This window comes from Elephantulus edwardii, unplaced genomic scaffold (assembly GCF_000299155.1).
Source record: "Elephantulus edwardii isolate Elephantulus edwardi_28Jun2011 unplaced genomic scaffold, EleEdw1.0 scaffold00419, whole genome shotgun sequence".
In the NCBI taxonomy this organism is placed as follows: Eukaryota; Metazoa; Chordata; class Mammalia; order Macroscelidea; family Macroscelididae; genus Elephantulus; species Elephantulus edwardii.
In genome coordinates, this window is record NW_006400169.1 from 88,514 (window position 1) to 100,908 (window position 12,395).

General features: G+C 37.2%; 1 protein-coding gene across 1 annotated transcript in view; it reads right to left on the reverse strand.

The window, feature by feature from the left end:
- The window catches only part of SCTR (secretin receptor), a gene marked incomplete at its 3' end in the record, with an annotated part of 107,761 nt that overhangs the window by 87,626 nt on the left and 7,740 nt on the right, over positions 1-12,395 (reverse strand). Inside the window, exon 2 of the mRNA XM_006902503.1 lies at positions 11,735-11,855. Within this exon, the coding sequence (XP_006902565.1) occupies positions 11,735-11,855 (121 nt within the window). The remainder of the gene's footprint in view (positions 1-11,734; positions 11,856-12,395) is intronic.

The window sequence follows — 12,395 nt, forward strand, 5'->3', positions numbered from 1 at the left end:
TATGTTATATTTCAAAAATAAACAAACATAAATGATATTTATACACATGGACTTCACTTGCTGAATCACATAGAAATCAGATTGACTACATTTGCATAAAGAATCATTAGAGAAGCTCACTATCAATAGTCAAAATCACGCCTGGGCTGACTGTGGAAAAGACCATCACTCATTCATGTGGAAGTTCAAATTAAAATTGAAGAAAATTGAAACCCTTCTATAAGAGTAAAAAAATGACCTTGAGTTTATCCCATCTGAATTTAAAAACTATCTCAAGAATAAATTTAACACATTGAACAATAAAGACAGAAGACCAGAAGAGTTGTGTGATGATATGAAGAAATCATTCATGAAGAACACAAAAGAAGACAAGAAAGAAAAGACAAAAATGGATGTCAGAAGAGACTCTGAAATCAGCAGTAGAACGTAGAGAGACCAAAATAAAAGGAAAGAATGGGAACATAAGTTAGTACTCTAAAGTAAGAGAACAAATTCAAAGGGTAGCTTGAGAAGACAAAAGTATTGAAAGGTAAAAAAAAAAAAGTATTGAAAGGTGTGAAGAGTTGTAGTTAGAAAACCAATAGGAAAGAACATGCTCAGCATTTCTCAAGCTGGAAGAATTCATGAACAAATTTATGTTTTAAGTTGCAATTAAGGATTCTATGAACAAAATCTTAAATGATGCAGAAAGCATCCAAAGAAGATGGAGGCACACCAGAAGTAACTGTACGAAGAAGTGCTGGTCAACATGGAGCCATTTCAGGAAGTACCATATGAAAAAGAACCAATGGTAGAGAAAGAAGAAGTCCAAGTTTCATTGAAGGTATTCATTTTAAAAAAAGATCCAGGAATTGATGGAATACCAATTGAGATATTTCTATAAATAGATGTAGCCCTGGACATGCTCACTAACCTATGCCAAGAAATCTGGAAGACAACCTACCAGGCCAACTGACTGGAGATTTATACTTATTCTCATTCTACAGTACATAGACAGGAAACTGCCAGAAATTCAAGCAGGATTTAAAAAGAGGCCCTGGCACTAGAGATATCATTGGTGATGTCAGATGGATCCTGACTGAAAGTAAAGAACACCAGAATAATGTATATTTATGCTTTATTGATTATGCAAAAACATTTGACTGTAGGTCATAGAAAGTTGTGGCTGATATTGAGAAGAACGAGAATCCTAAGGCATTTAATTATGCTCATGCTGAATCTATACCTGGATGAGGATGCTATTGTTCAAACAAATCAAGGGAACACTACATGGTTTAAAATTAAGAAGAGGTGTGTCAGGGTTGTATTATCTCTCCATGCCCTATTCAATCTGTATGTTGAGCAAATTATATAAGAAGCTGGACTCTCTGAAGAGGAGTGTGACATCAGGATTGAAGAAAGACTCAGCAATAACTGGCTTTATGTAGATAACACAACCTTGCTTGCTGGAAGTGAGGAAGATTTGAAGTACTTGTTGCAGAAGATCGAGGAATGTAGCTTTTGGTATGAATTGCATCTCAATGTCAAGAAAACAAAGATTCTTACCACTGGACCGATAGGCAGCACCTTGATTGATGGAGAGGAAATTGAAACTGTCAAAAGCTTCATCTTTCTTGGATCCACTATTAACACCCTTGTTACCAGCAGTGGGGAAATAAGGAGACACATTGCACTGGGGAAATCTGCAGTTAGGGGACTCTCCAAATTATTGAGGAGTAAGGATGTCAGTTTGAGGACTAAGGTGTGTCTGATTCAGGCCATGATTTTTCCAATTACTTGCTATGCATCTGACAGCTGGACAAAAAATAAGGATGACAGAAAAAAGAATTGACATCTTTGAGCTGTGGTGTTGGAGAAGAGCACTGAACATCCCATGGCCAAGAGAATGAACAGATATGTCTTGGAGAGGGTGCAGATGAAGTGTTCTTTGGAGACAGGAATGATACTTACATACTTTGGACTTGTGCTAGGAGGTGCTATTCCTTGGAGAAGGATATGATGCTGGGAAGAGTGGAGGGTTGACAAGAAGTGGATTGACATGGTAACTGCTGCAATGGGCTCTTGTGTCTCAGGAAGGGGTCAGATCTTTTGTTCATAGGGTCGTTATGAGTCGTACTCAACGGCTCCTAATAATTTCTGCAGACAGACTGTATGACTGTGAGGAATCAGGAATGTGTTCATTCAATGCTCCCTCATCAGAATCTTAGAACTTAAACTATAGAGGACAAGTAGAATGTGGGAAAATAGACAGTTGTAAATGTGAAGTTTTATGGCCAGTGTTTCTTGTTTTTTGAGTTCTAAATTAAAATTTCTCTTAAAAATCCATTGGCCTTACCAATAAAAGTGTAAATTTTTTTTAAAAAATGCCTTTGCATAGTAGTCAATTAAACACAACAAAACATTTTTCTAGTATTCTCTGCTTTCAGCCAAGATCCATCTGACATGAGCAACGACCTCTTCTATATCCAGCTTGAATTTCTGGCACTTCCCTATTGTTGTACTATTTCTTTTTAATTAACTTCAGCAAAATTTTTACTTGCATGTGATATTAATGATATTTTTTTATAATTTCCATATTCTGTTGGATAGCCAACAAAGACATTTTTGTGAATTATAACAAATTACAGATAACATTGAGAAGAATGGAAATCTTAATCAAGAACACATAATTGTGTTCATGCAAAATATGGAATCATCATGGAGATGTACAATTTGATGGGTCAGGGGTGTGAGATAAATTGTAAGACTCTGGTGTAAAAAACAATGTATTCAAATTTTATAAACAAACTAGTACAATAAAAAAAATTAAATTACGCACTTTCAAGGAAAAAACCAAAAACAAACAACAACAACAAACCTGAAGCACAGACCAAGAAGTAATTGCTAGAATGGAATAATACTGCATGGTTTAAAATCTGGAAAGGTGTGCATCAAGTCTGTGTCCTTAGTCCATACCAATTCAATCTGTATGCTGAGTAAATAATTTGAGAAGCTGGACTACATGAATAAGAATGTAGCATCAGAGTTGGAAGAAAATAAATCAACAACCTGCATTATTTGGAAGAAATAACAGTTTTTGCAGAAAGTGAAGAAAATTTGAAGTATTTACTGCAGAAGAGAAAAAACTACAGCCTTCAATATGAATTCTTCTCAATATCAAGGAAATAAAAATAGTCATCACTGGGCCAGCAGGCTGTTTATTATTTTCATGATAAATAGAGGAAATACTGAATTTGTCAACTATTTAATTTTACTTAGATTCACAATGAACACATCAGTCAAGAAATCAAAAGTAATGTTGCATTGGGGATATTTGCTGTCAAGGACCTCTCCAAAATGGTAAAGAACAGGCATATAATTTTAAAAAGAGAGGAGTGCCTGATCCTAGTCATGGTGTTTTCAATGGTTTTGTATTCATTTGATAGTTTGACAATGAATATGGAAGACTGAAAAATAATAAATTCTTTCGAGTTGTTGGGTTGGAGAAGAAGAAGGAATATAATATAGATTGCAAAAAGAACAAGAGGATCTGTCTTGGGGGAAAGTGCAACCAGGTGCTCCTTGGAAGCAAGGATGATGAGACTCTTTTTTCATGTACTTTGAGAAAAAACCCATCATGCTGGGAAAGGCAGAAGATAAGTGGAAGAGAGTAAGACCCACAATGAGATGGATTGACACATTGACTACAGTTGACTACAATATGTGTGTGAGCATGATGGAGATTGTGATGGAGCAGAGTAGGGCCAGATTCAGACAACTCTACATAGACTGACTGATCATCTCAGGCAATCTGTGGCAAGCAGGGCAAATCAGGGGCCAGTTCCACCCACATCCCTGTGGGATCTTGCTAACCTTAAAGGCTCTACTTAATTTCTGTCTCCCCTGGAGCCAGTTCTCTCTTTTCTTCTTTTGCCCTCTCAATCCTTGCTCTCTATCTAAGGTCCATGTCACTCACATAGGCAGTCATCAATACAAAGGGTACCCAACTTGTGTGGACCTGGTGCCTGGCACAAGAACTTAGAGGAAAGTGGCACAGCCAGTACCTGCCTTCAGACAAGGGCAAGAAAACTCATCCAATCTGGCGAGCTCTGGTGGCCTAGTGGCAGGAAACTGCACTGCAATCCCAGAAGTGCACGGTTCAAATCCACCAGATGCTCTCCTGAAGAAGGAGGAACAGTCGCCTCCTGTACCAGTCAGATCCAATTTGACGGTACACGCATAAAAAAAAACCAAAAAACAAAACCAAAAAAAACTCATCCAATCCATTTTACAAACCCACTGCTGTCAGCTGGGATTTGACACTGACCCTAACCTACAGTGACCCTCCACTAGGTTTCACAGGTTGTAAATTTTTCTAGAGGAGACTGCTCATATTTCTCCCTGGGATCTTTCCCAAAATTATCTAAAAGGTCAGCAGAGGTAGGCAGAGTGTAGAAGAGAGAGGAGATGTTTTAGCAGAAGGTTCAGCGTGTACAAAGCTAGGAGGCTTGAGAGACTCACACACAGCAGGGCAATTGCAAGCAATTGGGTTGGACTAAGTGATAATACTTAGGCGGGGAGAGGCATGTGTAAGGGTTAACTGAGGAGCTGAAGATATATTGGAGAGTGATGACTATTGTATATTTTTTAAATTGTTTTTTATTCAATCATTCATATAAATGTTAAATAACATTAATTACAATTTGTCAATACCATTTGTTACAATGTCTTATCAAATCCTTGCTGTATCCCCCCTTTCCTTTCACCCTGTTCATCCATCCACTAGTTGTGAACCCCTTTCCCTTCACTCCTATCTCTGTTAACCCTCCACACTTGTTTATTTTTTATTTTTTAATTAAAATGATACTTAATTAAATTAGTTGAACATTTTGAATTAATTATATTGCTTATTTTAAAATATTTGTTAGGTTAAGTTTCTTGAAAAATCCATATTAAGTAGAAATGGTAAACATACATACGTAAACATACTCCACACTTGTTTCTAACTTTAAGCTTTCCTTAGTTTTCCCTTCCCAGTCAATCAGTCATATATATCCTGCTTGAGATAGTTAATTGCAATACACACAATACCTGATCCTTCATTAATTTAATTTTTACTTCCCATCACCTACTGCATTAAAGTGTTCATTTTCTATCCATTCATTTCCTACTCTCTTCCTTCCCCATAAATATCTTATTTTTCTAATAGTGGTCTTATACAGTAACCAACAGTTAGCGACTGACTTCATTCAGCACAATGTCCATGTTCTATAGTGTTTTAAGAGTTCTTTGTTTTTAATGTCATGTAATACTCCATTGTGTGGATGTACTACAGTTTCCCTACCATTTTGCTGAGACTTTTTGGTTTTCTATGTATGCTACAATATCATCTGCACAAAGAGATAGTTTTTTTCCTCTCCTATTTGTCAATTTGGATGCCTCTTATTTTCCTTCTCTTACCTTTTTTCTCTACTAGGACTTCCGATATAATATTGAGTAGGAGTGGGTATCCTTGCCTGTTCCTCAAAGGGAATGCCTTTAATCTTTCTCTATTGAGGGTGATGTTAGCTATTGCCTTTGTGTCATGGTGGTGGTGGTAGTGGTGGTGGTGGTGATTGTAGTAGTTGTGGTGATGGTGGTGGTGGTGGTGGTTGGTGCCATTGAGTTGACTGTGTCTCATAGTGACCCTTTGAACAACAGATCTGAACTTTGCTGTATTTTGTGACATCCTCAGCATCTCCAATATACCTGAGCCCATCTTATTACAGTCAATCTTATTGAGGGTCTTCTTCTCTCATACTGACACTCCGTTTTCAAGCATGATGTTCTTCTTCAAGGACTTGCCTTTCCTAACAACATACATAAAGCATGTGAAAAGCTTCACCATCCTTGCTTCTAAAGGGGCACACTGGATGCACTTTCTCCAAGGTAGACTTGTTCTTTTAGCAGTCCATGGGATAGTCAATACTCTTCTTCAACACCACAACTCAAGGTCTTGATTCTTCTTCTCTCATCCTTAGTCATTGTTTAACTTTCAGATTCATAGAAAGTAACTGAAAAGACCATGGTTTGGATCATGCACACCTTAGTCTATAAACATTCTTGCTCTTCAGCACTGGGGAGGCCCCAGCAGACTTTTCCAATGCAATTTGTCTCTTGATTTCTTGATTGTTATTACCAGTAGAGTTGATTGTGGATGCAAGTAAGATGAAATTGTTGATAATTTCAATCTTCTCTCCACATATAATGAGATTTTGCCAGTTAGCCAAATGGTGAGGATTTTTGTTTGTTTTGTTTTTTTTTATATTCAGATGTAATCCATATAGAAGATTGTAGTCTTTTATGCAGCAAGTGTTTCAAGTCCTCTTTACGTTTTTTAGCAAGCAAGATTGTGTCATGTGCATAGCACAGGTTGTTGATAAGTCATTCTCTGTCCTTGATGCCACATTCTTTTTCATAAAGTCTGACTTCTTGAATGGTTTCACATACAGATTAAATAGGTAGGGAGAAAGATACAGACCTGATGCACACAATTATAAAATATGTAGTAGTTTTAAATATGTAGTGTTCCCTTGCTCTATTCACACAAAAGCTTTCTGGTCTAGGTATAGGTTTCACAAGAGCACAATTAAGTGTTCTGTGTTTCCCATTCTTCTCAATGTTGTCCATAATATGTTGTGCTAAATAAAACACAGATAGACATCTTTCTAGTATTCTCTGCTTTCAGGGAGGATTCATCTGATGTCAGAAATATTTTTTATATGTACTCTTAACTACATCAAGGGAATTCCCCTCTAATTCTATTTCGTTCAGTGTTTCAACACAGAAAGAGTGTTGTAAAATGCCTCTTCTTTATCACTTGAAATGATCATGTGGTTCTTCTCCTTTGTTTATTAACGTGGTGGAATACATTGATTGTTTTTCTTATGTTGAACCATCCTTATTATATGCCCAATATGAATTCCACTCAATTATGATGAATTATTATTTTCATATGCTGTTGAATTTTATTGGCTAGGATATTGTCAAAGATTTTTGCATCTATGTTTAGGAGGGATATTAGTCTATAATTTTTTTTTGTTACGGGGTCTTTATCTGATTTTGATATCATGGGTATGCTTACTTCATAGAATTGACCTGGAAGTGTTTCTTCTTCTTCTATATTCTGAAATAATTTAAGTAGGATTGGTGCCAGTTCTTTTCTGAGTGTTTTGTAGAATTTGGAAGAATGTTTGGTGAAGCCATCTGGGCCAGAGTGTTTAGGTAGTTTGTTTTTATATTGTTGGGGCTTTTGGTTTTGGTTAGTTTGTTTGTTTTTAGGTATTTTGTTGGTTTAAAAAATTATTGACATTTTAACCAATGTTTACAGACAGCTTGGATTTGCATTGATTCATTGTTGCACATTTTCCTCCCTACTTTCACCCCGCATTCACTTACACCAATGTTCATAGCAGCATTATTCACCATCACAAGAACATAGAAACAGCTCACATGTCCAACCACAAACAAATGGATTGAGAAATTATGGTACATTCATACAATGGAGAGTCACTATGAGTCACCTACAACTCGATGGCACTTAACAACAACAACAACAGAAGAGAGAGAGAGAGTTGTCCTAGAGTCATGCTCCCAAGCCAAAGGTGGGTGACTCTACTCCGTGGCCCTCAGGCCTGTCTTTAATTGTTTTTCATGAAACATTCTTCTAGGTCGTGTAACCCTGGTATGTCCACTTACTGTACAGAGGTAACTCGTGGTTGCTGTGAAGCCGAACACTGTGAACTATGTAGCACACAGGAGCAATAACTTTGTAAATTATTACCTAACTTGGGAGGGACTGGAGAGCATTATGCCGAGTGAACTAACTAACTAACTAACTAAGATAAATTTTGTATAAAACCGTTATTGTAGAGTATGAGGATCCAGGAGGGGTGAGAGAGGCTGGAAGCAGAGGGATGTTGATGTTCAGGAGGAAAGGGGGGATTAAACATTGGGTAGTACAATTTGATGGGGGGTGGTGAGGGAAATAGAAAGAATTTGTTCAAATTTATATTTGAGTTTTGTAAATAAACTAGTAGAAAAAAATTTAAAAAAATCTTTCATTGTTGCACAATCTCCTCCCTTCCCCTTATCACAGTTCACTTTGCAATGCACCTCTCATTCTGGACTGCTGTTATGCAAATAATACTTAATCATATATTCCTTTTAAACAGTTCTTTCACTTATCTGTTTTGATTCAGTGTACATTATTTATCTCCTCTTTTCTTAGTTTTCACCCAATCCTCATGTCAGTCCTGTTTTATAATAATGGCATTATACAGTATTTGTCCTTTTGTGACTGAGATATTTCACTCAGCATAATGTCCTCTAGGGTCATCCATTTTCGATAATATTTCATGAGTTCCTTGTTTTTCAGTGCTGCATAGTATTCCATTGTGTGAATGTACCACAGCTTCTCTATTCATTCATTTGTTGATGGGCACTTGGATTGCTTTCATCTCTTTGCTATAGTGAGCAATGCAACAATAAACATGGGCGTGCATAAATCTGTCTGGGTGGCAGTTCTAGTTTCTTTAGGGTGTATTCCCAGTAGTGGAGTTGCTGGGTCAAATGGTGCTTCTATTTCCAACTTTTTGAGATAGCACCATATTGCATTCCAGAGTAGTTGCACCATTTTACACTTCCACCAACAGTGAATAAGGGTTCCAACTTCTCCACAACCTCAGCAGCATTTGTGGTTTACTGCTTTGTTGAATTTTGCTATTCTTACAGGGGTGAGACAATATCTCATAGTTGTTTTGATTTGAATCTCTCTTAGAGCTGGAGATTTTGAACATTTCTTCATGTGTTTGTTTGCCACTGGAATTCTTTGGTGAAGTGTCTATTCACATCCTGTGCTCATTTTACGATTGTGATGTTTACCTTTATCTCGTTGAGGTGCTAGAGTATTCTATAAATTCTAGATATAAGTCCCTTATCAGACATGGCACTACCAAATATTTTTCCCAGTCGATGTGCTTTCCTTTTACTCTGTTGGAGAAGTGTTTTGATGTGCCTAGGGACTTGATTCTTAGAGGGTCCTATTCACCTATTTTATTCTCTCCTGGTTGTAGGTTTTTCAGGATGCATGAAAGACTGTTTATGTTGTGGATTAAGGCTTCCAGAGTTCTTCTAAGCTTTTCTATGATGAAGTTTATAGTCTTTGGTCTTACTCCTAGGTCCTTGATTCACTTTGAGTTGGTTTTTGTGTTTGATGTGAGGTGTGGGTCTTGTTTGAGTTTTCTGCAGACAGTTTTCCAATTTTGCTAACACCATTTGTTAAAGAGGCTTTCGTTTCCCCACTTATTTCATCTCCTTGTCAAAAATCAGTTGATCATAGGTAGATGAGCTGGTTTCTGAGTTCTTAATTCTATTCCATTGATCTATGTGTCTGTCATTGTACAAGTACTTTGCTGTCTTGACCACCACGGCTGTGTAGTAGGATTTGAAATCAGGGAGTGAGATGCCTCCTACTTTGTTTCCCTTTTCAGGAGTACTTGGCTTATTTCAGGTTTCTTTCCTTTGCACATGAAATTGGATATTGCTTTTCCACCTCGTTGAATAATGGAATGGTAATTTTACTGGGATTGCATTGAAGTTGAAGATTACCTTTGGTAGAATTGTCATTTTCACAATATTAAGTTTTCTTATCCAAGAGCATGGTATATTCTTCCATTTATCCAGGTCTCTTTTCGTTTCTTGTAATGTTTTATAATTTTCTTTGAATAGGTTTTTTGTGTTTCTAGTTAAATTTACTCCCAAGTATTTAATCTTATTAGCTATTGTGATGGGTATTTTTTCCTTAGCTTCAGTTCTGTATTCTCTTTGTCACTGTAGATAAATTAAATTGATTTTTGTATGTTGATCTTGTATCCTGCTACTTTGCTGAATTGGCCAACTACATCCAGTAGTTTTCTCCTGAGCCATTAGTGTTTTCTAAGTATTCTATCACATCGTCTGCATATCGAGTTAACTTTTACCTCCTCTTTGTCAATTTGGATACATCTTATTTCCTTATCTTGTCTTATTGCTATCACTAAGACTTCCAGTACAATATTGAATAAGAGAGGTGATAGTGGGCAACCTTGCCTAGTTCCAGTTCTCAAACAAAATGCATTTAATATTTCTTGTTGGGAGTTTTTTTATAACTTATTTATTTTCTTCTTTTGTGATGGTGTGTTTAAGTGTTCTAATTTTGTCTTTGTTATTTTAAGGAGGGTATGAGTTTTCAAGAATTTGTCAGAGAATTTGCAGCACCATGACAGATGGAGAAGAGATCGAGGTTGTTAATAGTTACAGCTTGGTCAGCTCTACAATCCACACTCTTGGCACCAGCAATCAGGGAATTAAAAGACAAATTACACTGGCAAAACCTGCTATCAGGGACTTCTCCAGAGTACTGAGAAGTAACAATGTCAATCTAGAGACTAAGATGTGCCTCATTCAGGCCATGACCTTCACAGTTACTTGCTATGCATCAGAGAGCTTGACAATGACTAAGGATGACAGAAGAAAAATTGATGTCTTAAAACTAAAGTTGTGGTGCTAGAGAAGAGTCTTGAGCATGACATGGACTACCAAGAAAACAAATAGGTCTGTCTTGGTGAGGGTGAAACCAAGTTTCTCCTTGGAGGTTAGGAGTCTGAAGCTCTGTCTCACATACTTTGGGCACATGGCCAAGAATTACGAGTCCTCATGCTTGGAAGGATAGAGGGATAGTGCAAGAGAGGAAGACCCTGGATGAGATGAGATGGATTGATACAGTAGCTGGGGCAATGGTGGTAGGTGTGTTGTAGTCAGTGAGACTGGCTCAGAACAGAGCAGGTTTTCAGAGCTGTTGTACTTAAGGTCAGTATGAGTCACAGGTGAGTTGACTGCACATAACAACAACAATATAGCTTTTAATGATATTCCATTTTTCCTTTTTCTTGCAGCTGGTTCTGTTGTGACAGCACCCATTTAATTTCTTATTTATTTGTGTCTTCTCTTTCTTTTCCTTTGTTTGGGTTGTAAATGAGTTTTCACTCTTACTGATCCTTTCAAAGAACCAACTCCTGATCTTATGTATACTTTTAATTGTTTTTCTATTTTGTAGTCCATTTATTTTTGCTGTTACTTTTATGTTTTTCTTTTATCAAGAAGCTGTGGGATTTGTTTGTTGTTCTTTTTCTATTTATTGAGGATGTTGGGTTAAAGAGTTGGTTTTAACTATTTTTTTCTTTTTATGTGTTTTTAAGTATACACTGACCTCTGAGTACTGCTTTTGCTGTGTCATGGAGGTCCTCAAGAACTTTTTAAATTATATTTTTTCTTTTTTTTTATTACACAGTAGTGATCAAGGAAGGCGCTATTTAGCATCTGAGTACTTTAGGGTTTACCTCCCCCTTTATCCTCTTTATATTGATTTCTAATTTTATAACATTGTGGTCTGAAAAGATGCTTTGTAATATTTCAGTGTTTTTAATTATCATGCAGAAGCTGATGGTGAGAAGAAACTGACTTCACATTACAGAAAGAAAGAAAGAAACACATGATTATCTGGATTTGGGCAGGATTTAAAAAATAATACCCCATATAACAGACTATCTGGTCTAACAGAACTGGACCAACCATGCACCATCTTCATTCTGGCTGAGATCCCAGATTTCTCTTGGTTTAGCAGGACTGGAAATGAGCCCCATCTCAGAGTGTTCCTTGTGCTACTGCAGCCATATACCTGGTGTTGGCTGTTCCACGTCCAGGTCTTCTGTCTGATTCTTGGAGAGATCCTGCAGGCACTGGTCTCGTTCTGCCCACAGTACCTGGAGCACATCGCACAGTCGAGGGAGGGCTCCAACCTGCAGTACCGCAACAAAGAATGCTCATCATTGTATCCCTGAGGACTTTCCACAGTAAGAACATTATTAGCCAATGGGGAGTCAAAGTAGGAGTGGCAAAGCCCCAGTCTGCAAGGAGATCCCAAGCAGCAGGACAGTAGGGGCAGCATCATTGAGATATTGTTCAGAAAACAAGATGGAAAAGCTGAGATAGCTATCATTTTTCCAGTAAAAAACTTACTCTAAGTTTATCAAGGCCCTGATTCTAGTGAACTATTTGCTTTTCAGGCATCTTAGTTAATAATCAATGACTTATTCATTGCAAATATGTTTTTAAGAGACATAAATGTAGATTATACACATGGATTTCACCTGATGGTATGGATAGGAATCAGATCGATTACATCTGTGGAAAAAACCGCTGGAGAAGCTCAATATCAGCTGTGAAAACTAGGCCAGGAGCTGATTGTGGAACCGACCACCAACTACTCATATGCAAGTTCAAGCTGAAGCTGAGGAAAATTAAACCGAATCCACAGGAGCCAAAATATGACTTTAATT